This window comes from Malurus melanocephalus, unplaced genomic scaffold (genome assembly GCF_030028575.1).
Source record: "Malurus melanocephalus ecotype Western Australia unplaced genomic scaffold, MMel_1.1 scaffold_98, whole genome shotgun sequence".
Taxonomy (NCBI): domain Eukaryota; kingdom Metazoa; phylum Chordata; class Aves; order Passeriformes; family Maluridae; genus Malurus; species Malurus melanocephalus.
The window spans coordinates 1,314,906-1,340,752 of NW_026623330.1; the positions used below are offsets into that span (position 1 = coordinate 1,314,906).

A 25,847-nucleotide genomic window follows, 5' to 3' on the forward strand; every position below is an offset into this window, starting at 1 on the left:
CATTTCCCATTTACTGACTTTGGAAGTGAGTGGCCTGATGTGCTCCTGATGGTTATAGGTCGGGTGTTGTGGGTTTGTGGCCAGGACAGGGCCAGGGAGTCCAGGTCCCTTTTTCTGCCTTTAACTTTCTGCGTGACCTTGGATAAACAGCACACACGTAGGTGCATGCCAGAGGTGCTGTGGATCTGGATTTTTTCACGGGTTGCTAAAATTGTGTCCTGAAGTTCACACTTTTACCCAGATAATGGACGAGGCTTGCAGAGGCTCAGCCTCTCGCCGGTGTAAATAGCAGCAAGGAGGTTCTGTTACTTTGCAAAGCGAGCTTAAGTCCCTCAAGGGGAAAGAATACAGAGTAATTACCAAGGGTTATTAGTAAAATTACCTAATTATACTAAGAACGTGGTACTACTAACAAAGCTTTCCTGAGGATTGAATGTCCCATATATATTTATAGTGCAGTTTATGCAGTTGTTTTATAGTGCAGGTTAGCTCTGTTTGTACTGTATAGAAGGGTTCTCTGTGACTTTTTTTTTTGAGAGGAGTCTTGAGCGAGCATTCACTCTGCAGAAAGAGCTAACTCATTAACATTGTATTTGGTTAGTTTTGCATGACTGTGTTTAGGAATTGGTTTCTTTGAATACACAGTTTAATTCCTCTTTAGAATACATGCCTGATTTACCTCACWGCCTTTGGCAAGGCTGTATTCTGGGCTGGCTTTGTGCAGTGTTTCCACACAGGTGTAACAGGTACGCTGGTGCTTTGTTTTGGCAACAARGTTCACAATGTGACCGAAGGGGAATTGTAAAGATACAGGTCTCTTAAATACAGCAATGGGTGATACATGGCACACATCAAGGATTGTGGGCATCTCTGTGTTACACTTTTGTTTGACTTGCAGTGAGGAGGAGGAAGAATTTGTTTTACAAATGGGCAAAACTTGTCAGTTATAGTGTTAGTGAGGCTTTGTGTTTGTGTCTYGTGTATATTTATCAGTCTGAAACCACAGGTTAATCCAGACCATCTAAAACTTGTTAGATTATAACAGCAAACCATCAGGTTCGGGGCCTGAAATATGCCAAATAGGCTTTGTTGTCAGCCTATTCCAAMACTCAGCCTTTTTCATCCCCAGTGGTCCACAGTTCAGGTTTAAGCTGGTTTAGTCCTCATATCCAGGGTGCAAACATCAAATTTTAATAGCCAGTAATTTTCAGAATATGTTCAGCACATTATGCAGCATGATGTARAAGACTTACATATGAGGAAAAAGACAGGTTAATTATCATAAAGTGTTGGGCTGCTTTCCTTCATCCCAGTCAGCTGATACTGTTTAGGATGTTATTTCTAAAASTATAAACAGATTGGGAAAGACAGAGGATTGACCTAGATTTGAACAAAATAACCCAAATCTCTACACTTGAACCTATGGATTTTCACAAAACTCAAGGACACTAGAAATTGTATCAGGGGCTTCTAAAYATTGAACATTTACTCACCAGCAACACATAATCTTCTTTTTTCAGTCACAGGTGGGTTTCTATGTCTGCAAAGCCAGTTTTGCCACTGTTTCAAGTTAGAACTGTGTTGGTCATGWGCAAGATACACATCACTATTTTCACTAATTAGTAACTGTACTTATATATAGGGAAAGTACTCATCTTTTTTCTTATTAAAATAGTTGAGCTTCTGAAACTCTTGATTCTGTCAGGATGAAACTTGATATGCAGTTGATGCAGGAGGATGCCTGGCAGTTTGAGTTAGGATTTTAGTTTATGTGAGTATCTTTGATACTCAAACAGCAAACACAACTGCATTGCTGTTTGAAAAGCTGAAACTTGCTGCTCTGCTAGGAGTATGGGGAAAAGTTTACTGTCATCCCCAAGGAAGACAGAAGTCTTCCTTCCCAGACTGGCTTTTCTTTGCTTTTCATAATGTTGGTACGATTACTCTTTAACTTACTGTGATGAAGAGAAGGTTTTATTTCTGGATGTYAGAACATGTTACTGTACCAAAAATAGACCTAGATAAGTTGAGTGTGCTCAGACTGGATCATCAGTTCAGTAACACCAATTCCTTCCCAAAACCAACCAGTGGTACAGTCATACTTCTTCCATATTCAGAATGATACACAATTACATAGAGAAGTGTAAATGCAGTGATACCAGCTGAACACTTTCTGTCCCCTGGTGACATTTTATGTTTTTTCCAGTCAGAACAGTGACACAGGCTGTGACTGATGGGAGCAATGCCTTGATTGGTAACACATTCCTGCTGGCAGAGGTGCTGTTATATCCAGGGTGAAATAGGTTTTTGTTTGAATYGAGTGCTGTTGGAAATAGACAATTCCAGAGGATGTTTGAATCTGAACATTTTGGTTTCTAAGAAATTACTCAAAACCAGATAAATCMGTAATAGTCTTACAAGGCTTCCAKAGGACCAGAAAGTTCATAATGAAGRGGTTTAGAGAGAAGGAAACTCTGAGAGAAGTTACCAACTTGGTTTAAGTGGTCACATTAGAGGTTCTCTAAACCAGGCAATTAAATTGTGGTATCAGAAGTCTAAGCTTTACAGGTGAACAAAGTCATTTATTTGATTAAGTGTAAACGAAAAAGAAACGTGAAATGTAGATGATCATCTTGGATTAAGAAAATTCTGACTTTAGAAGCGWTGGTGGTTTAGGGTATTTTTCGTTTTTAGTGATGGACAGCTCATTTGTGTCAAAGAGATTAAGCCCTTGCACTTTCAGAATAGTCAAAGTACTGGAGACTTTGCTCATGGCTCTTGTCCAGGTCTCATCCTTGGTAGTTTAGGACTGAAGTGCAATCATCATATCAAGAATACTGTAAAAATAGTTAATTTCTAYGTTCTTTTCTGTGTGCTTTCTTTGTTTCTTTTTCTGAAGTTGTATTAAAGCATTTCTAGTTTGTTTTGATTATTTGTTTAAGTGTTCTGTGTTAAGGTTAAAACCTGCTAATTCTTTTGTGTAAGGCAGAGCAGAATTTGGTTYTCTTCTGGGTGAAATGCAGAAGTGTGAGATGGATTCTAAGGCTTTACAATTATGMGAGAATTGCTGTCATCCATGTTCAGTATAATTAAACAACAGCTTAAAAGCTTCTAATGTGGTGAATTGGAAAATGTTTATTAAATCTTCCCATTTTGAGATGGGATGCAACTGTTGAGKGTGACAAAACAAATGATCTAATATCCGTTTTTAATGCTTTTGCAGCCAGAGTTGGGAAGACATCACTAATTATGTCTCTTGTCAGTGAGGAATTCCCAGAAGAGGTAGAGCACTTTTATTTGTTTTCTAAGTTTTATTTCTATCCTGTCATATAATAAATTAATAGACTCTTCTTTAAAGTAATGCTTTAAAACAAAATGAAGCTTAAAACTGCAAAGATGCCTTCAKGAAGAGTGATGTAGGTTAGTTTAAATATACGTTTGCATGAAGATTAGAAGTTTAAGTTTTATTTACGTTCCTTATTTTTCACATTGTTAATTAAACTAATTGTTGTATATGTGATGAATGGTAGGATTTTTAAGGAGCTGTGACTAGTTCAAACTGGCAGCATATTTCAACATGAGAGACTCATAAATGAGAAGGTGGTGAAAGAGACAAGACCATCAATTTTTGGGGGGGGGGGTGTTGCATTAAAAGAGCAAGTAGATTGCAAAATCATTGAGAATGAGGAATTAAAAATTCATAATGAATAATTTMTACTTGGCCATTTTTTTTGTAATTAAGCAAGATATTGCCTTGGCTTCTGTCTTTGAAGAATGGTTTACTGGCTGTTGAAGTAAAAGTGGCAGAAAAAGCTACTTCTACATATTATTCCTTTAAAAAAGCAGCACATAGTTTTCCTTATACCATAAAAAGAACCACAGCTGCTGCAAATWCTTAATCTTAATACATATAAACATGAATGTTTATTTCTTCTGATCACAGGTCTTAAAATAGACATCATGTGCTACTCTTTGAATCTACTCTGCTCTGTATGTAGTACAAATCAGTCGGTTTCCATAGTTCAGGAGTCAGGATTCGATTGTTAGCATAACTGGATTTTGTTAACAGTTGGATTTAGTTCCTAACCTTGCAGGTAAAAAGGAAGTCCAGTTCCTGTTGTTAAAGTGCTCAGGGACCTGTTCCTTTGGTAGGTTGTTTCTTAGTGTATTTATTGAGTTGTAGTCCTCTGTTCACTTCTCTGCTCCTTCCTGCAGTATAACCTGGAATATTTATCTAAATTCATGTGGAGAGAAAAAGCATAATTTGTATATAACACAAAATCTCCCTGAARTTACAGAAATAACTTTTACAAAAGTAGTGCATCCTATTAAAGGTGCTGAAAGAGACTTGCCCAATTCCTCAGGCCAGTCAGGCAGATCAGAGCAACCTCATGGCCTGTAAAAGGCACTTCAGGCTTGGAAACAGTGTTTAATGTACAGGGTGTTATCAGTAATCATTCTTGAGGAAGATCTGAGCAGAGCCTGCAGCCTTAAAAAGAAACATTCTTCTGGCRATTGGCTTTTCTTTTCCCCTTGCTTTACTAAGAGTAAAGTATCATGGAAGTTCAGTGTCACCAGGTGAAAGGCAAATGAATGTAAAGGAGATTTTCATTAAAACTAGGTTTAAGATGATTGTTCCTGAATATGGATTAGTATTTCTTTCAGGAAAAAGGGCTATCAGAGTTTACAGGGTTTTTCAGAATAAGCTTTTATTAGCATCATGTTTTGCTTTGCAGCGTTTTCCAAATTTAATGCAGAGGCAAGGAAGTTTTCAGGTTACAACTGTGTAAAAATTGAGCCTTGTATATTTGTCTGTCATGTCTGTTTAGGTGTTGGGTAGAGTGGATTTGAGTTTTATAGAGGCATTCATTGAATGTATCCCATAACAGCTTTGCTTTTTTGCAAAGCATGCAGGAGCTTCCTTATGTAGACCTGTAAAGAATGAGAAGATAGCAGTGACTTTCAGTGCTTAAAAAAAGGYRAAACAAACRAATAAAAAMCAAAAGTACTTGAATAATTAAACAACTTGGACCACCCATACTAGTTGTTCTATTTAAAGCTGACTAATTGGCAGGTGTATTATAGTATATGACCTTTTTACTATCTGGGTTATCATTAAAGGCCCTTTCTTGCTGTTGCTTTCAACCCCAGGTTCCACCCCGAGCTGAAGAAATCACCATTCCAGCTGATGTCACGCCTGAGAGAGTGCCAACCCACATAGTGGATTATTCAGGTAGGGACTGCTCAGTACCAYCACTGATTTGCTGTGGAATTGTCTGACTCAAGAGCCCCTGTAACAGTCAGGTCTGGGACCAGAGSTGCAGGTGGGAGAAGCCTGTAGAGTAAGGTAGAAACTGTCTAAGTTTCTAAGTTAGGACGCCTCATAATTTTGTATCRGTTTACTATTTTGTATTTTTCATTTATTGTAATCTTATTACTGAACAGATAGATAGGTTCACTATGAAGGTTCATACGTTACCATAAATCYGTGCAACTGTTGCACAATGAGAAAAACCTTTCTGCCATTCACAGTGGAAGCCAAGAGTTAGGCTGTATTACCTTCATGTCTTCTCTCCCCCATCACTGCTGAGGAAATGTCTTTGGTATGTTTACCTAGGTGGAAAAAGAAATAATGAATTTTTTTTTGTTGTTGGACTTTACCTTGAATTTATATGGAGATTATGGAGTGAGTTTTTCTTTCTATCGGATTAATTTTTTCATAGATTCAGTTAACAGAAGCTTGGTATCACTAAAAAAATCATCACCACTGTAACAAAATTATATATCATGTTCTGATGTAAAACTTACATTATAGAAGGGACTGTTGATAAATGTAGAAGGATGCAAACTATGACTTTCTCCAAGGAGAACCTGTCTACAAATATAATTATTCCTTTTCTAAATAGCTGTAAAAAGTGGGTGTGCAACAAACTGTTTCTGTCTTACAAATTAATGGACCAATTTCATTATTGTTTTGGCAGGGGCGCTCATAAGAGTATTTTATAAACAGAARTTTAAATAACAAGGCTTTGACAAAGCTGTCTCATGAGCGTTCTGAAATACCCTAGTTCAGTTTCAGAAGTTTTTTTTATTGTGTTTGCAAATATTTTTTGTATTAATGAATAACTTATTCTATTGAATGCAGAAGCAGAGCAAAGTGATGAGCAGCTTTACCATGAAATATCACAGGTAAGTGTATTTTAGTGTTCACTAGAAAATAATTYTGGAAAAATCTTTTCTTTGAAGTTTTCTGCATCAGATAGAGTTCAGTTTGAATTGAAGGAAAAAACCTTTCTTGCTTGGCATTTTCTGTTTTGTTTTGGGACCTGYGTATAGGAAATATTTCTGTATTTAAGAAAAGCAGGTATTGGCACCGTGGTGGTGAATTGAGCTTAAGCTTTGTCCTTCCAAATGAAAGGACAAAACCTAAATATCCTTTAATCAGCAAGCCAGTTTTGTATATAAATAATTCTACTCTGGAAAGATCAATTTTGCTTTTTTCTGTCACATGGTACTATTGGATTTATGAATAGCACAGGCTTCTTGGTGATTTTGTCATCTCTTCTGATTCCTATTTTCAGTGCACCTTTGCACATTTTCTGCACAGTCTGTCATGGTGTTGTGTTCCATTTCTGGCATTTAGTTTGGTGCTTCAGTGGAGGCTGCACATTATGACTCTTCAGTTTGGATTTCCTGGTGACACAGGTCTCTGCAGGCACAAGCTGTGACTGTCACACTGCAAGACAGGCTTTTTGGCACTTCTCAATGCATCAGTTATTTGTTTTAATCTGTTGTTCAGGCTCCAAATAGATTGAACAAGTCAGGAATAGAGTTCTTAGTGAGTTTACCCTGATGTTGTTATGTATGGTCTGTAATTGTCTCTGTTGCTCAAGGGTTTCTGAGCACTGGAATTCCATGCCTTTCCTTTCTCTTCATTTTAGGCAAATGTGATTTGTATAGTCTATGCTGTTAACAACAAGAATTCTATTGATAAGGTACAGTAACACACTTTATTCCATTATTGGTAGAGGTGTAACTTTTGCAATATTAATTGAGGACAAGCTGACATCTGGATTAGACATTTAAAATGCCTGACATGGAGTTTGAGGTCAATTGTTAAGAGAATGAACAGATGTGGTTTTGCTTCTGCTCCATTTCAACATCTGAGTTTTCAGTCACTTCACTCATCTGAGAAAGTTGCTCATTAATCGACCCCAATTTTTGTTTTCTCCTTTGTGGGTCAATGTGTGCCTTTTTGGGAAAGAAGCAGTAGCAGTTGTAGTGAAACTTTTGCACAGCTTGGTCATATTTAATTTGAATATGTGTTTTTCATGTCTGTTTTTAATCCCACTTTAGGTAACGAGTCGATGGATTCCTCTCATCAATGAAAGGACAGACAAAGATAGCAGGTGCTTAAGTAAAGATGAGAAGTGTGAATTAGGCTGCACATCGATGGGTGTCAATGAACAGTGTTGAGGATGTTAATTGTTTAAGAAAATCAAATTCTAAACTTAAAGTTTATATAAGAAGTCCAAGCAGCAAGAGATTTGAAGTATGTAGGTCTGTTACATGTGCCAGCAATGTTATTTATTTTGAATTTCATRGGCAGCTTTTACCAGGTGTGTTTATATTTGCTATGGTGTGACTGGCCTTGCCTATATGGTCTGATAACAGTTCTACTGATGCTGGTTTGGGTAATAACAATGGGATTAGTTACCGTTGTATTTAACTGTGTGGGTTTTGTAGTGTTAACAAGAAGTACATTTCTGTCTAAGTGTATATCAAAACACTTTATTCTAACTGCTGTCATTTAGTTTCACCCTTTGCCTCCAGTGGTGTTTAATTACATTATGAAAATAATACAGTGGTTTCTGGTGGGACACAAAATGCTAAATTATGATAGATATTTTTATCCCTCTGTCTTTAAAGCTGTTAATATTTTTTTTGTTTTAGGCTGCCTCTTATATTAGTTGGAAACAAATCTGATCTAGTGGAGTATAGCAGTATGGAAACTATCCTTCCCATTATGAATCAATATACAGAGATAGAAACGTGTGTAGAGGTATGCAAGACTTTCTGAAGTTAAAGCAAGTAACAAAAAATACATTCTTGCCAAGCATGTATGGCACCTTTCTAGTAGAAAAAGGGATTTTCTTTTCCAAAGTAAATGTTTCAAACATAAGTAATTATAATAGCAAGTTTTTATGTTATCATTCTTTAGGGAAGATTGCACTATTGCATAATCAAGTTATTGTCAAATTCTAATATTTAGAGTCTCCTCACATCGTTGCCTTTAACAGGGGTTTAAAATTTAATATTAAGCCAGACAGATGTCTGCAAAGTRTTCAAAATTGATTTAATATGTGTGGATATGTCTCCTTTTTTTTTTCTTCCCTGAATAGATACAGCTTTTTGATTTCTGTTCTTGGTATACCACCCAATTGTAGTGAAACCAGATTTGTTATTAATTGAACAGGTACAGGGACTGGATGTCTTTTTTCCAAACCAGCCCTGTACCCACAAGTGGGGACTAAGTCTTTAAAAATTTGATGCTTACTTACATTTCAGAACAAATCACCAAATAGTCAAGAAACTAGTTCATCAGTGTGAGGATTTCTGGATTTCTCTTTCAGTGTTCAGCCAAAAACTTGAAGAATATATCTGAGCTATTTTATTACGCACAGAAAGCTGTTCTACATCCTACAGGTCCTCTTTATTGCCCAGAGGAGAAAGAGGTATTTATCCATAGATTCTCAGAGCAAATGCTTTGTTGGGGAATTGCTTTCCTGTTCTTTGCTTTTCAGTGGATTTTGCATCTCTTACTGTGTTCTGTTACCAGCACCCCACCCCCAAATGGGGGTTGCATCCCCGAACCACGGGGGTTGTTTTGTGATGTATTAACCTGACCTGTCTTTCCTCTTCCTTCAAAGCAGTGAAGACAGTTTTTTGTTGCCCATGTGAGCTGCTGAGTAAAACGAGAAGCTTTGCTGATGGCTTTGAGCCAAATGTAATGTGAACCAAATTATGTCTTCAATTCAGTTCTCCTTTAGATGTACATTTCACAGGAACTCCATTTGTTTCAGGGAAAGCACTAATCTAAGAGAGTTTTTTCCCTAAGAATTTTGTGAAACTTCAGCAAAAGGGATAAGAAACAAGTGATGCTGCTGGTTTTTAGGTATCACTCTGRTTAGCTGTTTATGAAGGAGTATGTTTTTTGAAAAGAAAAATGTCCTGGGCAAATACAAATAAAATTTCTAAATGTATCCCCCATTTAGTATTGGGCAGTAGGGAAGTTGCTTCAGCCGTAAATACTTTGTTAACTAGAGAATCAGAGAATAACCCTGTTTTGATTTCTTCCATCAGAATCATCTTTATGAGTTAGTAATGTTGTGATAAAATTGTTGTGCTGAAATCTTTTTGGTTTTCCAAAACCAATCTCTATGCAATCTGTGTGACCTCTGTGAAGAGAAGAGTCCATCATCACGGTAGTTGTTGGGAGAGAATTACCAGTGTCTSTTTTCCTTCACTTGGAAGGTATCCTAGCAGTTCTTTTGTCCTAGAGATAGTCCATATGCTCAATGCTTTGCCTGGTAGATGAATGAGCCCTGTGAAGGTTTTTGGTATTTGATGTTTGAAGCGAGTTGGCTGTAGTTCTAGACCTATTTAGTTTTGCAAAGCACTGGAATTCTAAGGCCTTTTTTTTTTCCCCACCAGAAAATGCTTTGGGGAAAAAAAACTATTTAGTTGTTTCCTAAAGTTTTCTGTAGCAATAAAACCGAATCTAGAAAACTGAGTTTTATTTTTTTTTTATAATTTAGTAGTGACACCTTCAGCTTTTGGAGAGCTTGAGATTCTTCTAATAATTGAATAGAAAAACATTTAATGTGGAATAATGGMTTTAAATTTATGGGTATAAATTTGCTACATCAATTTTTTATTTCCTCTTCCTTTTTACTTATGTGTACACGTGAATGAATGTCTCTGTTCTGAAACTTTAAATGGAGACTAGTGTGTGTTTCCATGTGATTGAGCTGCCTGGTGTCATTCAGTGTAATCTTTTTATATTCAAGCCTAGAAAGATACTGAAGTTTCTTCTRTTCCTTAGATGAAACCTGCCTGTATCAAAGCACTGACTCGCATTTTTAGAATTTCTGATCAGGATAATGATGGTACTCTCAATGATGCAGAGCTCAACTTCTTTCAGGTACCTTTCTTGATTATCTTTCCACCATGCTTAATAGTTGAACTGTATAATTCTAAAAAAACGTGATTGTTTTTGAATAAACAGTAGTAGGGTGAGGGATTTACGCCTAAGTACTAAGTCTCAGTGCAGCATAGGAGAGTGGATTTGTAAAAACAGAAATGATACTATTTTTATTTCTAACCATTGTCCAAGCTTTAATTCAAGAGCAAAATTTAAAAATCTGTTAGTGTACAAGTCCCAGTGCTTTGTACTTAAAAATAAAATACAATTTGTACACCTTTCCTTTCACTAGGAAATTAGATTGTCCTTTACTAGCTTATCAGAATTTTTCAGGCTGTGTTTCATACAGGACATGATGCTTGTGCAGCTCAGTAATCAGTGGTCTTAACATGCTATTTTTGGGTTTTGTGTTAGAGAATTTGTTTYAATACACCATTGGCACCTCAAGCTTTGGAAGACGTAAAAAATGTAGTCAGGAAAAACCTAAGTGATGGCGTTGCAGATAATGGATTGACATTAAAAGGTGAGTCTTACTTAACTCTTAAAAGGTGTGTCTTAATACAGTTGATAATCACGCTCACATCAAAAAGGTGTGATTTTGGAATATGATCTCTGTCCTGATTCTTTCGGAGCTTACTGAACAATTTTATCTCAGTGTTCTTTAAGCCCTGGGAAGTGCTAAACAAAAATCCTACCCAGTTATTTTGATACAAAAACTAAAAGCAGTCTTCCATGAGACTCCTCTCCAGGCTCCTCCAAGCTAAAGCTTTCTGTTTAAACTGTTGAAAATACTTGGTTTATTTTCATACAGCTAAGTTCTTCTAAAATGCTGGTACTGAACAAAGCAAACAACAACAGAAAACCAAGTGGATCATTTGAAGGAAATGGTTCCTTGGAGAACCAAACATTTACAAATATCATGATYTCTGAATATTCAGTCTGTGTAGATAATGCTGTAATGTCAGCCAGGAGGTTTAAAATCTGAATGTGTATTTCAGGCTTTTTTTGTTTCCAAGTCTGATATTGATTCTGTTGAAAATCCTTGCAGCAGGTAAGGCACTTCAGGGCCTTAAAATTTCACCATTTTTGATTTTTAGGTTTTCTTTTTCTACACACACTTTTCATTCAGCGAGGAAGGCATGAAACAACTTGGACTGTTCTGCGTCGCTTTGGCTACGACGATGACTTAGAGCTTACACCAGAGTACTTGTTCCCTCTGTATGTATCACTGATTTCAGCTTTCTAAACTTGAGCTTAGTCTGTTCCTGCTCCTGCTCTGGCAAGAGGAAAGGGTTATTGTAGCGTGTTTATTTAACACATTGTTATGTCGAGCACCTCCCTTATTTTATGACCCACCAGCCAAAACCTTCATGTGACTGAGTGTTACAAAGGAAGAACTCTCTTGTGCCAAATCATGTACTGTTCTCTTTCTTTGTAAGAAAGGTGGCAGAAGAGACTCTTAATACAAAACTGGAMCATAAATCTGAGCAGTTGCTTATTGTGTGTGGCATCAAATTCTGAAAGACTTCTCAATATTGTCATAGCATTTGAGACCTATTGAAAACCCCCAAATTAAAAAGTTAAGAGACTGACCAATTTTGTACTTCTATTAAAAATGTAACTGCATTGGTTTTAGTTAAAAAACTCCAAACCCCAAGGTACAAAAATGAAGCAAACCAACAAAAAAGTGATTGCTGTAGAGCTAAATATAATGTAATACACTCACTCATCATTTTAGAATTCGTAATAAAAAGTATGTTTTGATCTWTGTGAAAATAAATTATTACAGTTAAGTGCCAAGGTCAGATACTAAATATTATAATTAATAAAGTATGTGTTTTGAGTTTTTGTATTCTGTATTTTATAAACAATTAATGCTTCTTGTTTTTGTTTTCAATAAACAGCCTAAAAATTCCCCCAGACTGCACAACAGAACTGAATCATCATGCATAYTTGTTTCTTCAAAGTATTTTTGATAAACATGATTTGGTAAGCATTTAATTTGAAATGTGTGTGTGTCCTTATATTTAACAACCTTAGTTTGTCAGTTTTGCTAACACAAATGTATTTTTATCATTATGTCATTTTATTCAGAAACTGGCTTTAGCTTAAGCTATGGAGTCAGAACTAACCTGCTGCTGCTGATTGTCTACAGGGAGAGCTGGAACTTATAGTTGTAGTAGCAAATTGTTTTTAACTAGCTCATATATTTAGTMTTATTAAAAACAAGGAAAGAGCAATGATTAAAAGGAAAGCAGTTCAGTTTCTAGAATCTTACAAGTGTACAGGAAGAAAATACCAGTTTAGGAGTAGACATGAATTAAATTATGTCTGATACCATATTGTGTTTCAGGATAGAGATTGTGCWTTATCTCCTGATGAATTGAAAGATTTGTTCAAAGTCTTCCCTTACATGCCGTGGGGACCTGATGTGAACAACACAGTTTGTACAAATGAAAGAGGGTGGATCACATACCAGGGGTTTCTCTCACAGTGGACGTAAGTGTGATACAGACATTTTAGTAGTTGAGAGCTTTGGGTATGGTGATGTGTTTGTAGCTTCCTCTTAAAAATCCCGTAGAAAGAGTAAAAGTTTAATAATTGAAAATTGACCCAAGCAGTCAAGTTTTTAGGCCACTGGATGGCTACAGTCTTCAGACTGATGTTGCAACCTGTTCAGGACTTAGCCAATATTTAGTGCTAACAATGAATGTGGAAATCTCTATGTTACTTGTTGAAATGTTACTGTTGTTCTACTCCTTAGAGATGTTTTTAAAAATGGTGCTCAATAATGAGGGTATTTTTCCCAATCTAAAATACAGAAAACGAGAAGAACATTATTTGGGGAGATTAGAAAATACAGTGTAGGTTGAGGCCTCAGCAAGTAATGCCTTTGTAGTGTTTTGGTGACCAGTAAGAGTGGTAAAGTTGTCACCATTTGTCCTTTGGTACAGCACAGTGCCAGGAATGTTTCTGTCATGTCAGTCTGGAGATAAGAGATAAGGATTGTTTCAGTACTGTGAAGAATTGGTGCCACAGATGGTGACAATTGAAAGTTCTTTTTGTCCTCTGTGCCAGACTAACCACATACCTGGATGTGCAGCGTTGCCTGGAGTACCTGGGTTATTTAGGATACTCCATACTTGCAGAACAAGAATCTCAAGCATCAGCAATTACAGGTAACAAAAATTTGATACAACACAGAAATTTAAATTTAGAAATACACCAAAGAGTAAATTGTTTCATGGTTCATCTATTTTCAGTTACGCTCTTTTGCTCAAGTGAAACCTTWGATCTAATATTTTTGAGAGATTGTTTTGGGTGTATTTTCATGTCTTCACATATGTACGTGCATATGCATCTTGTGAAAAGTATTTGTGTTTTTCCAAAAGTGACAAGAGATAAAAAGATAGACCTCCAGAAAAAGCAGACTCAGCGAAATGTCTTCCGATGCAATGTTGTTGGAATGAAAGGCTGTGGGAAAAGTGGAGTTCTTCAAGCTCTTCTTGGAAGAAATTTAATAGTAAGAAACCTGTCACTTATATTCACCTATGTGTGCTCTTGAATTAAGGTTAGACAGCAAAAATGATTGATCTTAGAGCTTTAATGGTTTTTACTAGGTTTGGAGAGTTCTTTAAGGAAATACAGAAGAAATWACTRAGGAGGAGTTTGTTTGGGKTTTTTTKGTTTTGTTCTTTTTTGGCAGTGGCTATTGCATGCAATAATGATTTGTACATCATGGATTATAGCAGTGCATTTCCTTGCAAAAAACCCCCAAAGATTGCTATGATTTTCATTCATTAATAAATCCTCTCCAGTTCAAATCTAACTAAAAGGGAAAAGTTGCTGTGGGCTAACATGAATTTCTGCCTTTTCAGAGACAGAGGCAAATACGTGCAGAACACAAATCTTACTATGCCATTAATACAGTCTATGTATATGGACAGGAAAAATACTTGCTGGTAAGGTTTCCTTATTCTCATTTGCCTGAGACTGGTTAATGTTAAAATTCTGTGAATTATTCAGAGCCTTCTGCAACAAACTAGTTTTAATTCCTTATTCTTCTTAATATGGATTCCCCCCAATTATTTTCTGTCCCAAATAACTTCTCATTTTTTATGTTGATAATTTAGCTGAACCTACTCAGGACCTGTTATTTTTGAGCAGGTTCAGCTAAATTATTAGTTATATATTACTAGTTATTTTTGTACAACCTGAGTTGTACAAAACCTAGTCCATTTATGATGATGCAGGGCATCGAATTATAACATGCCAAATGATCAGAAGTTAGTCTACCTATTCAGTAAGAAGCATCTGTCACATGGAGTGATTAGAATGGCTAAAATTAGTATTCAGTGGGAGAAATCAGTTCTTCAAGGCTTGTTCCATTCTAGCTTTCCTTTATGATAATATGATCTCTTCCTTTGTTTTCTGAGATCTAGTCCTCTGCTCTGTRGTTTTCCTCTGTAGGATAAATGCCCATTTCTGTGGGTGTCTAAACCTTTGTGTTAAAGTAAATAGCACTTTTTATGCTGAGGTGATGATTGCCTGCAGATGTGATGTTAACAGCTCACATATGCTGGCTGCATGGTAAATTCCTTCTATTCTTTTTCATTAATTCTGCCTATTGTCACTCCATTAGTTCGCAGGATCCATAAAAATGAGCCATAAAAATTATGGGAAAAGTTATAAAATTCCTTTCARCTGTGTAATAACCAGCTTTTCTCCCTCTGCAACCATCTTGTTTTCCAGCTACATGATGTCAGTGACTCAGACTTTTTAACTGATGCTGAGACCATATGCGATGTTGTCTGCCTGGTATATGATGTCAGTAATCCTAAATCCTTTGAGTACTGTGCCAGGATTTTTAAGGTTTGTGRAGTTTATATTTCCAAACATTTACATTTATCTATCTTCTCACTGACTAAATATTCAGTGTCAGTTACCTGACCTGTACACTCATTCTAGTGCTTAAAAGACATTATTTCTAAGTGCTGGTTATATATCATACTGCATTAGCAATGGTGCAGTTCTGTTACTCATACAAAGCCAACATTGCTTTCCATGTAAACTACTCTGCTTCTRGAAATGCCTGACTTCAGTGCCATGAATATATCTAAATACTGCTGCAACCTGTTCAATACAGCCTGTTCCAGGTTGAATGTATCACATATTGTTTCTTTCACTTTTTTTTTTTTTTTAAATTTGCAGCAGCACTTCATGGACAGCAGGATACCATGTTTAGTGGTAGCTGCCAAGTCCGACTTGCATGAAGTTAGACAGGAATATAGTATTTCTCCTGCTGAATTCTGCAAAAAACACAAAATGCCTCCACCCCAAGCCTTTACTTGTAATACTGCTGATGTGCCGAGTAAGGATATCTTTGTTAAGCTGACCACTATGGCAATGTATCCGTAAGTACCGGAGCTGTTCTGTTTTCCRTGTGCATGGTCACACACAGCACCACTGCATGCCATYGTTAGCCACAGGATGGAACTGCCTCACCGAGCTTTAGCAACAGAGAGACATGAATGACCTGAGTAGAATCTTCAGACTATTTCAAATTGAGGAATTTGGCATAAATCCAGCACAGAAATCAGCTATTGTTCCTTAGGTGTTTTTTTWWAAAAAAACTGTAGTTCATCCAGCTCATGATGCAAATTTCAGTGAATACACAAGGTTCTGTTTGGTCCTTATTTGGGATACAAAAAACATGTAAGTTTTCATATCTCAATATTTTTGAGATATTAATGAGTGAGTTGTACTGTAATCCTTGTTGATAGGTCAGCTTGACAGCTGATTACAAGCAACSACACCTTACTGCACAGCAGTTCTCCCAATGCACTGCTTAAAGTATTTATTTTCGGGGTGCTTCTTCAATCATCTAATAAAGCTTATATTTTTAGTAGAATTTTTATAGAAACACTTTTGGACTTCAAGTGCTAAATATTTAAGCTCAGATTCTCCTTCACTACACATCTCACTGTTGCTAAACTCACTTTGCATCTCTTWTTTTGGCGGGTGAAGCTTTTAATATGGTGATGAACTACATAAATATTACAGCAGATGGAGTCTAGTATGACAGCTGACATTTGCTTTAAARTAAATAGAACTAATGTCACTTGCATCCAAAATGATAAGGTATTTTTAATTATTTGAAACTGAATTTACTGAGTTATATTTCTAAAGCTTTAGTTTTGGTTTGGGTTTTTTTTTTTCTCTTGTGTTCATTTTGTAGCACTGGAATACTGGGAAACCACTAAAGTGTAGCACTGACCAAATGTCTGTCATATCAATATTCCTGCTTCTCCCTTAGTTTTCAAGCATGTGTATTTGGTAGGGTGGGGAAGATAGAGGTAATGCTCACCCTGTAAAGAGTGCATTCAAAGTGGTAGAAAATGTGGCTTCCTTTCCTTTGAAAAAGGGGTGTTATCTATTGCTGTGCAGACATACTCAGAAGCCTTTCAAGGCTTCCCTGTTATGGGAACCTGTATAAATTCAACAAACATTCTCATTCATGTTTGTGCTTTGCTGTTAAGATCTGTATATGATGGTAATACCAAAACATCCAAGTCGTAGAACCTCTAACCTTTAAATTCTGCACAGCTGTAGTTGTACCCTTTCTTCCCCAGTGTATTTTTTTTCCTTCTCTCCTTACTCATTCAAATGTACCTTTTATTCCTAAATCTCTCTCTTGGTTGTGGCACAGTCCTAATGTGCACCTGATTTGATGAGCAAGATTTCAACTCCTGTCCTTCTGTGTGTTTTCGCAGCCATGCCCGGTTACGCTGTATGTGCGCCTGCAACAGGTGTACATTTTGCATCTGTCAGAACTTCCTCAACTCAGACTTGCTGCAATCTGTAAAGAACAAACTCTTCACTGCAGTTCTTAACAGGTCCTTAACTTTATTTACTAGGTACCAGGTGTGCTTTTAAAATGAAGGGTGTCTTTGAAAAAGCAATTGGTAACCTTATATACTTCAGATTATTCACTCCATAGCCACTAAATAGGCAGATACTTTAATAATTGTCATAGAATTATCAAACTTTGTTTAACTTGAAGTTTCTTTTGAGCTGAGTTCAGTTATTTTTCTGAAGCATTACTGAATTGGTTTTTGATTCAGCCTCTTTGTGATTGCAGAAATACTGTGCAGAAATTAGGACTGTGTTTTTAGGGAGCTGCTRATAGATACAAAGTGTCTACAAATCTGTGTAATGTTTCTCACTTGAGACATTATGGGTTTTAGTATTGATTAGAGGTAGAGCCTTTTAGATGCCAGTTACACAGATACTTTCATAAAGRCACAGCTTGACTTACAGCAGCATCATGTAACATATATCATGTTTTTAATTGCTAGTTTGATATTTGGGAGTTCATAGAATTTCTGTGTGTGTGTGTGTGTTATGCTTGGTTTACACAAAGAGTGGGGATTTTGTGTAAAAAACAATAATCCAGATCTTTTAACATCCGATTCCTCTCTGAAATGCAACATGTAARGCATGGTAAATGCTTAAACATATGCATTTCCAGATACTTTTGGAAAAAACAATTGGTAAAGAGAGATAACTGGTTTTCAGCATGGAAAACAGTGCTATAGCTTGTCCTGTGTGTCCTGTGCAGGCATTTTTTGACACACAGGATTTAGTAACACCTCAGCACTTGTCATCACACCCCAGCAAATGGGAGTTCAAACCAAACAACTGTTGCAGTGTAGTGGTTCCATCATGCACAGCCTTCTTGCAGGCTTAGATGGTAGCTGTGTTTATTTGGAGGCCATGGTTGGAATATCCTGATATGCTGCTGGTCCTTGTATGTTACTGCTTGTTACAGGTTTCAGATTTAACTGATATGAGTGTCTTGTCTCCTTTAAATGCAAGTTACACATGTGTAGGAGGCCTGCTGATACACCCACCTACAGGAGTGAGCATTTTCCTTGTGAAATCCGCTCTAATCCAAGTGTTACAGCGTGAGAATTCAAGGAAGGGTGAAAAACTCATTAGCTTAGGAAAAGACTGAATGAGTGAGGCTCTYCATGCTGCATCTCTTCTACAGCAGTCATCCCATAGACAGAAATCCCTTGAAACAGCAATCTTTTCGCATATAGTCACTCTAAAACTTCATTGAGCAGTCACTACTAGAAAATCCCAGCTTTTCATTATTGAGGCTGAAATCCTCCTAACACATCTTCATTTTTTGGAATGRTTATGGGTTGCTCCATTTGCTGTTGTGGTTTATTTCTTTCTCGTATGGGTTTTCTTTTGAGTCCTGCATTAGACATTGAACTTCATTCCTCTRAAATGCTGTCAGGGTCTCAGGGTGTTGAAGTCTTTTAATGAGGTTTGAGATGTCATTCCACAACTTAYCCCTGGGGAGTGTGGAACAAACACAGGAATTCCCTACTGCCTAAAAGGTCTAATTCAAGCTAAGGAGAATTCCTTATAGACACTCCTCTCCAGAAAGAAGAATTATTTGCTAGAATCCGTTTGTCTCTCAGTCTCTAGGGTTTGTTGCAGGTTTCCAGCATGCTCCCTTCATCTCACCAACTCCCTAATCAAATACTTTGCTGCAGGTTACTCACCATTCAGCACATGAGCTCCTGCTCAACTGCATATATGGTAGAGCTGGGATACCTGGAAACAGGAGGGAATAGCTCCCAGTTGTAGGCATGTAAGAGGGTAGAGATTGATCTCTTGTATAAAAATCAGACATCTAATGATGTGTGATTAGATTAAACACTTGGTTCAAGAACGTCTTTCTGATGCATTTCATTTCTGTAAGGTTTCTCATTTTGCCTYCACAAGTGCTTACCATTAGGTCAGATATGGGTAAAAGTCAGCTAACTGATGGGTGAAGGAGGTTTCTCGAGAGCAGTTTATTCTCCTGATCCCCTCCTATTCCTTTAGGCTGTGGAAGCATTTCAGGTAAACTGAAACTTTTCACACTGGACCCTTCTTGTGCTATTTGTTGCTAGGTAACCCCTAAACACTGTTACCAAGGCACGATATAAAATCACATTTGAATATTCCCACCATAGTAATTAAAGGAAGAACATTGCCTGTGTGCAATTGAGAAAGCTGTTCATGCCCACCCTCAATTTCTCTTCTGTGGACAAACTTCAGAGGCTGCCCCAAGAGTGGCAGTCTGTCAGAAAGGCAAGTTCAGTTTGGAGATTGCTGTGTTGGTTTGAACTACCCAGGGTCACATTTTATTGGTTCTTTGAAGAAGGAGGCACAGCATTGAAAGCACTWGATATGCATGTGTGAGATTTGTTAATAGCTGTAGTATTTTTATATTTTTAATTTGTTCTCTCCTTTAGGTGTTCACTTGTATTTGGCTGGCTGGCACCTAATCTCTTTTTACTACATTGTTTTACCAAAAGCAGGGTTTCTGCTTTTGTCATTCTAACCCTTTCTTTAATGATGAGCTTGGATTTTTGGCTTTTTTATTGGTTTCAAATCATCCATGTTGCCTTTTGCTTGTACAGTAGTGGCATTTTTCTGTCAGCTAAGTTCATTTCAGAATAAGACAATCCTCATGCATGAGAATTGTGTTGTTCAGCAAGGAGACTTCTTGGAGCATGTTTTTCTTCTAAAGTTTTTAAAATATTGTGGAATTAAGTGGAATTCTACTTGCATATGAAACCTGGTTGTTTCAGAAATTATTAGTAAAGTTTTGCTTTCTGCAGAATTGAAGTTAAGACAATAGTTTCATTTTCCTGTAATAATTTTAATTATAATGGGAAAGTTCCAAGAGTATGGCCCAGGATCTATTTTTCACTATGTGCAGTGTACACAATTTATTTTTTAAAATTATTGTATTGCCATTAAATCTAATGGCAGAAATCTATCTCTATGCTTAGGTGTCTCCCAAATTAGGACAATGTTATAATAATACTTTGCTAATTTATTTTCCTCCTTCTCTAAACTGTTCAATACCCCAGACTGCATAGAAATTTGCAAAGCTGTGCCCCGATTTTTTTCTAAATAGAGGGCATTGAATTGGCATTTTACATCCATTTTCAGGTTTTGTGGGTAATAAGATGCATTTGGAGCTTTTCACATTTTAGATGACTAATGCATGGGAGAAAATCCTAACTTAGTTTGTATCCTAGGAAAATATGTGCCTGAAGGGAAGCTGCAGCAGCTCGTGCATGTTATGTGATGCTTTTGGAATTCAGTTGCTTATATTTAATGGTTAGAACCTTTGTCAGAGCAGGCTGCTGCTGCTGCATGAACTTGCTTAGAGCTCTGGTGTAAGTAGCCACCACTGTGCTTTTAAAAGGCTTTGGAAGTTACTGCAGGAATGTTTTTTGAACTTCTGTATTTAAGGATAARCCTTCCCAGACTTGGGATTATTTTGCTGCTGATGTAGGGAGAAGTGTCAGTACTGGCCCATACCTCAGCAGTTTTCTGTGTGTACCCATGGCAGGCATGCTCAGTTAACCTCTCAGTGCATGTGACAAACTTCTTGTGAGTTGTTAAAGTCTCTTGAAAAAAGACTGTTTGGATTTCAAGGATYTTATTCAACAAGTGACAAGACACTTAACTCACTATTAAGGGTAGGTTGAATAAAAATAGGCCTTTTTTTTCCAAAACGTGTTAAAATCTGAATTTTATACCAAAAGCGAAATTTGTAGACTTTCTTATATTTGTRGAACTAATTGTATGATTAAGTACACACAGCAGCCTGTCTGGAAAGTTTGTAACATCATTCTRTTACTAATAATCAAGAGTTTCAAATAGAGCTTCATTTATGGAGTCCTGACTACTACTCTGTGTGTATAAGTGCTCATCTAAATAGATGTTTTACCTTTGGAGAGAATACTTTTTCTAATTCAGGGTTGCTCTCTTACTAACAAGGCAGTAATGATTTCTACCACTGGTGAAAATTTGTTTCATAAGTACAACTAGACTGAATGAACAGGTAGTATCTTTCACTATGTATTGRAAAAGGTTTTTGTGCACTGTAGCCATCTTCATGTCAAAGAACCTGTGCTAGAAACAAATATTCTTTTTTTTTTTATTATCTCAGATTTTGTTTTTTGTTCCTTTAGTGACAGCTAAACAATATTARAGGTTAAAGTTGTAAAAATGCATTTTGATGGCACAAGGAACATTGAAAGAAGAAATACTGGACAAAGTTTTAGAAAGTTGTAAAGCAGTTAGACATCTGTAGTGTTCTGAATTACAGTAAGCATTTTTGGGCTGAGACATTCAGAATAGATTTCCTTGAGGTTGTAAGACAAGTCCCTGTCTAGATTTAGTTCCTTATTTAAATGAAAGAGTCTGCTATTGTTAGGCATAGAAAAGGGATCAAAGCCAATTTACTCTCCTATTAGACATTACAAGAGGGTTTTATCATGGCTGAGAACATATTAATTGTTTTTAGAAAGATGAAGCGTGCTCAGCAAGTTTCCTGCATACCATTAAATATGGACGTGTGCAAAACAAGGCAAATTATAGATAGGAATCAGAAAATCTAGATGWGAGAGATAGTGCTTTATGAGGCAATGCAAAAGCATTAATTTGCAATTTAAAGATTGATTTGTATATTTAAAGGATGGGGGTTTTAATTGTACAAATAGTTGGGCATTTGAATTAACCAAATTAAACAAGAGACTTGATGGTTATACAAATACTCATCCAACAGAGCTTGTCATGTAATCTATTAAAATCATGTTACTTACAAATGATTTATTTTACATACACAGATGAGTTTTATCATTTACAGATCTGAAGACAAGGATTTTACAGCTTTTTACTCAAAAAAAATCCAGAACTACCACTGTGGTGATAAAATACAGCCTTTGAGTTCTCAGCAGTAGTGGGAACTCATCAGTTTTAGGACTGATGTGTTGGAGTCATTCCAATGTGTTTAGCACAGGTGCTCCAGCTCGTGCATATGGTGTAGGAATATTGCAGTGTCCTGTGGAAGTTGAGKCTGTGGAGATGCAATGGGAAGAGAATTTCAGTTTCTTAAGCAGATTTCTTTGTTTTTAATGACATTTAGCTACATGAAATCGTAAATTTTACTTAGTTTATCAAAAATACGAACTCCATTTGTTTCTAGTTTTCCCCAAGCACTTTCCCCAAGTTTTTAACAACTGCACAAGAATCAGGCTAGGTGGCTAAAAATCAGAAATTCTCTGGGCTTTGTGATTTRAGAGGGTTGGTGTTGTTTTGCCATGCAATGAACTGCACTGTGCATGTGTGTGAAAAGGTTAAGAGCCTACCTAGCTGAGGTGGGGGCCATGCTGTTAGCAGCCGAGGAGAGCAGGATAATGCAGCAGGTGCACGCCGTCCACTCTTTAGAAGATTCCATCTTCATGGAGTCATCTCTTGGTCCACGTTTGCTTGAAGACAGGTAACAACAGCCAAACCCAGGTGACCTTGCCATTGCCTTTTCCCTTTCTTCCCCTCAGCAAACCACCTGACTTCTAGTTTGCAGAGAGTTTGTCCAAACTAGCTGTAGAAGAACTAATGCTTGCAGGAATTCTTGGATTTGGTCTGTTCCATAACCCAGCAAGACGTTCTTAAATAAGATCAGGATTTTTTAGACTAAAGAGCAGCTGTGTGTGCACCAAAGAGCCTGTTCTTCAGCATGTGGKATGACAGAACACTGATTAACTATCTGGCTGATATAGCTCCTGCAAGTGTCTACTAAAGCACACCCGAAACTGGTTTTGTGTGTTTTGATAGCAAGTAGCAATTCCTGCTCTATTAAACAGCTTGCAAGCTACAGCTCTGCAGTTCTCACTCTATGAACTCCTGTGTGTGCTTAGGATCTCTGTGCTCCTTTACTTAACCCTCCTGCAGCTTCACTGAGTAACCCATGGTGATTAACACAGGCTAAAAATAYATAGGCTAGTGAAGTTCTGGTCTAAGTTCTATCTCTAAAGCAAAGAAACAAAAAAWTCAACTTTACTATTGTTTAGGAATTTCCTGTGCTTTGAATTATGGCATTTATGATAACTTGTTTTAAATGGTAGCTCCTGCTTTCTGGTAAGCTGTCATACTTGAGACTGCTGTCGAGGGTGGCCAGCCGTGTTTAACTGAGCATGTTCACAGACTTCTTGCAATATTTGGGAGAGTTGGGTCATTGCCTGTCTCCACTGTCATGTGAGATGTGGCTTTTTCTCTCATACAGTCACTTCATACTGTCCTTTTCTGTTGGTGCCATGGTCACTGCTTGTTTCACTCACACTCTTTATCAGCTTTCAGCTTGGTGTTGGATGACTGTTTCTGTTGCTGTTCTTGTGACTACTGGGAAGAAAGGGATTTACAAATTGTTTGATTCTAGCTTTTGGAAAAATATTACTTGCTACTTGTCAGTAAACTTTTTGGGGGGATAGTATAAGATATTCAACAGCACTGGGAAGTTGTTAATGGAAAAGCAGAAATATTAAATTCAACATTCTTTAAAAAAAGGGGGAGGAAAAGGATTTTGCTGGGCAGACTTGTTCTCATTATGAGTTCTTAATTATTTGTAGTTCTTTTTGTTTTCCTTTCCTGAATGCTTGCTGGTACTCTCAAAGGAGACACCCTGCCCTKGCCACATCCATGACTAATGATGTGCTCCTGCATTTCTCCTCAGCCGTGTGAGCGTTCTGACTTCAGGGAGATCTGATGTGGTCAGGCTGATCAGATCAAATCCTGAGCTTTAAGCAAAACAAAATGATTGTAAAGTGCTTGTAAGGCTGAATTGTGATCTGTTTGCCTGTGACAAGTGTAGTGATGAATTTCCAAAAGCAGAGTAGTTTAGCACAAGGTGTCTGGAGTTCCTGTCATGGAATTAACCTGGTTTTGTATCTGTGTTAAATTCCAGGCAYGTGACACAAGCGGACCTCAAGAGCTCAACGTTCTGGCTCCGAGCAAGTTTTGGTGCTACTGTGTTTGCAGTTTTGGGTTTTGCCATGTACAAAGCACTACTAAAGCAGCGATGATCTGAGAAGAAGCACATCTGGCCCTACCAAATAATAAATAAAACCCCACTTTTATGTACATTCTGAATGCTTTAAATTCTGCTAGAAATATTTATATATGCAGAGTTACTTTATTAATATTTGTAATTCATGCATAAGATTATTTTAAATTATAGCTCTAACTACAGTATTGCATAATGTGTGGAAAAAAAAGGAATTGCATCTTAACAGCCAGCTAAAATGGCTTAACTTGTGAGGCCAAAAGGGAATTTGTTGTAAATAACCTGTACATATTAAAGCAAGTAAGACATTGCTTCCCAAAAACCTATTCAAAATACTGTTCTTAGATGTTCACCATGGTGACATTCTAGTGTATAGGTGAAATTAATTTTCAGTAGAGTAGATTCAACTCAAGGATCCATACTTCCTCAAGTATTACTTATTTATTTCACAGTCATCTGAAGTGACTTCAGCTTTTTGGACGATAAGCTATACCAGGCAGAATTTGTGATTTTCATTCACATTTTTAACTGATGAACAAATTTGCCCCTCTAATCATGTATTTCAGGAAGGAGTCACCTTTGCTGTCCTGGCCTATGATTTTGTATTTTACATGACCAGTGACATATTTATAGTCTGGTCTTTCTTTTAAAAGGAAAAAAGTAAAACTTCCAAAACTACCAGACCAACTTAATCTGCTTTGTATAACCCTTGTTTTTCATTTTCCACTATGTTGTGTTTTACAGCCCTCATCAATCAGACGAGCAAATTTGTATATTGTAAACATTTCTAATTTGGAAAGTGTTGCAGTTTAATTTCTCACATCTGTCAATCATACCCATTGAAAGCTGTGTATCAGACAAAACTACAATAGTACACAGTGCCTATTCTACTGTAGTATATTAGTTGCATGGATCACAGTGCATTCTGTAACAGGCTAGAATTACCTATAGACACAGCTTTTTTAACGATCAAGTAAACCAAACATTAAATTCCTCATGACAAACCTATTTTTCCATTGCTGGCCTTTTCGAGTATTTCAATAAAATAACTGTGTACTGTGTCTATCTTTTTTATTCTTTTTTCTTTCCCTTCCTGTGCACTGAAAGGTGGAATTTAACAGAATGTTGTACCTTACGTGAAAGCATGCTGTTGGTGCCCTCATTTGTTGGAAGATACATGTCTTAGTAGTGCAGTTTCTCTGATGCCTCTTAGGACTGCACTGCTTCCAGGAGGAATTTATTTCTGATTAATATCAGAAGACTGAAAGTGCCTTCTGTGATAYCTTAAAGCTGAAGTGCCAATAGTCAACCACGAACTTCGTACCTACTGTCAAAGACAAAGAGTGGGCGAAAAAAAACCAGATAGTTCGGTGGGATTTAGGAAGTTATGCGCAGTGAAGAGGTGAATATTTTCGTGTTGATTAAACAAGCTCCAGCAGTGCGGCGTTCCCGGGAGCTGAGAGGGGTSCTGGGATGCTCCCGAGGGAATCCCCCGAGAGACCCCCGGGAGCGGCCGCCAGAGGGCGCTGCCGCCGAGCCCACGGGGCCGCGCTGAGCCCGGCAGCGGCGGGAGCGGGAAACGACCCCGGGAGCGGCGGGTGTGCCTGCATGGAACGGCCCCGGCAGCCCGGGACCGGCGGGTGTGCCTGCATGGAACGGCCCCGGCAGCCCGGGACCGGCGGGTGTGCCTGCATGGAACGGCCCCGGCAGCCCGGGACC

General features: G+C 37.4%; 1 protein-coding gene across 5 annotated transcripts; it reads left to right on the forward strand.

The window, feature by feature from the left end:
* Positions 1-3,219: 3,219 nt before the first annotated feature.
* Positions 3,220-25,189, forward strand: RHOT1 (ras homolog family member T1). Of its 5 annotated transcripts, XM_057368833.1 has the most exons (20): positions 3,220-3,282; positions 5,152-5,233; positions 6,146-6,189; positions 6,942-6,995; positions 7,357-7,409; positions 7,954-8,062; positions 8,634-8,735; positions 10,106-10,204; positions 10,619-10,727; positions 11,302-11,422; positions 12,109-12,193; positions 12,558-12,703; positions 13,283-13,383; positions 13,597-13,727; positions 14,083-14,166; positions 14,957-15,076; positions 15,416-15,618; positions 16,978-17,100; positions 22,425-22,568; positions 24,030-25,189. In XM_057368833.1, exons 1-20 carry the CDS (start codon positions 3,250-3,252, stop codon positions 24,145-24,147), a joined length of 2,061 nt encoding a protein of 686 aa, XP_057224816.1. In that variant the 5' UTR covers positions 3,220-3,249; the 3' UTR covers positions 24,148-25,189. The 5 variants fall into 5 exon arrangements, with proteins under 5 accessions (XP_057224816.1, XP_057224817.1, XP_057224819.1 ...); XM_057368834.1 differs by lacking the exon at positions 22,425-22,568; XM_057368836.1 differs by lacking the exons at positions 16,978-17,100; positions 22,425-22,568.
* The last annotated feature ends 658 nt before the right edge of the window (positions 25,190-25,847 follow it).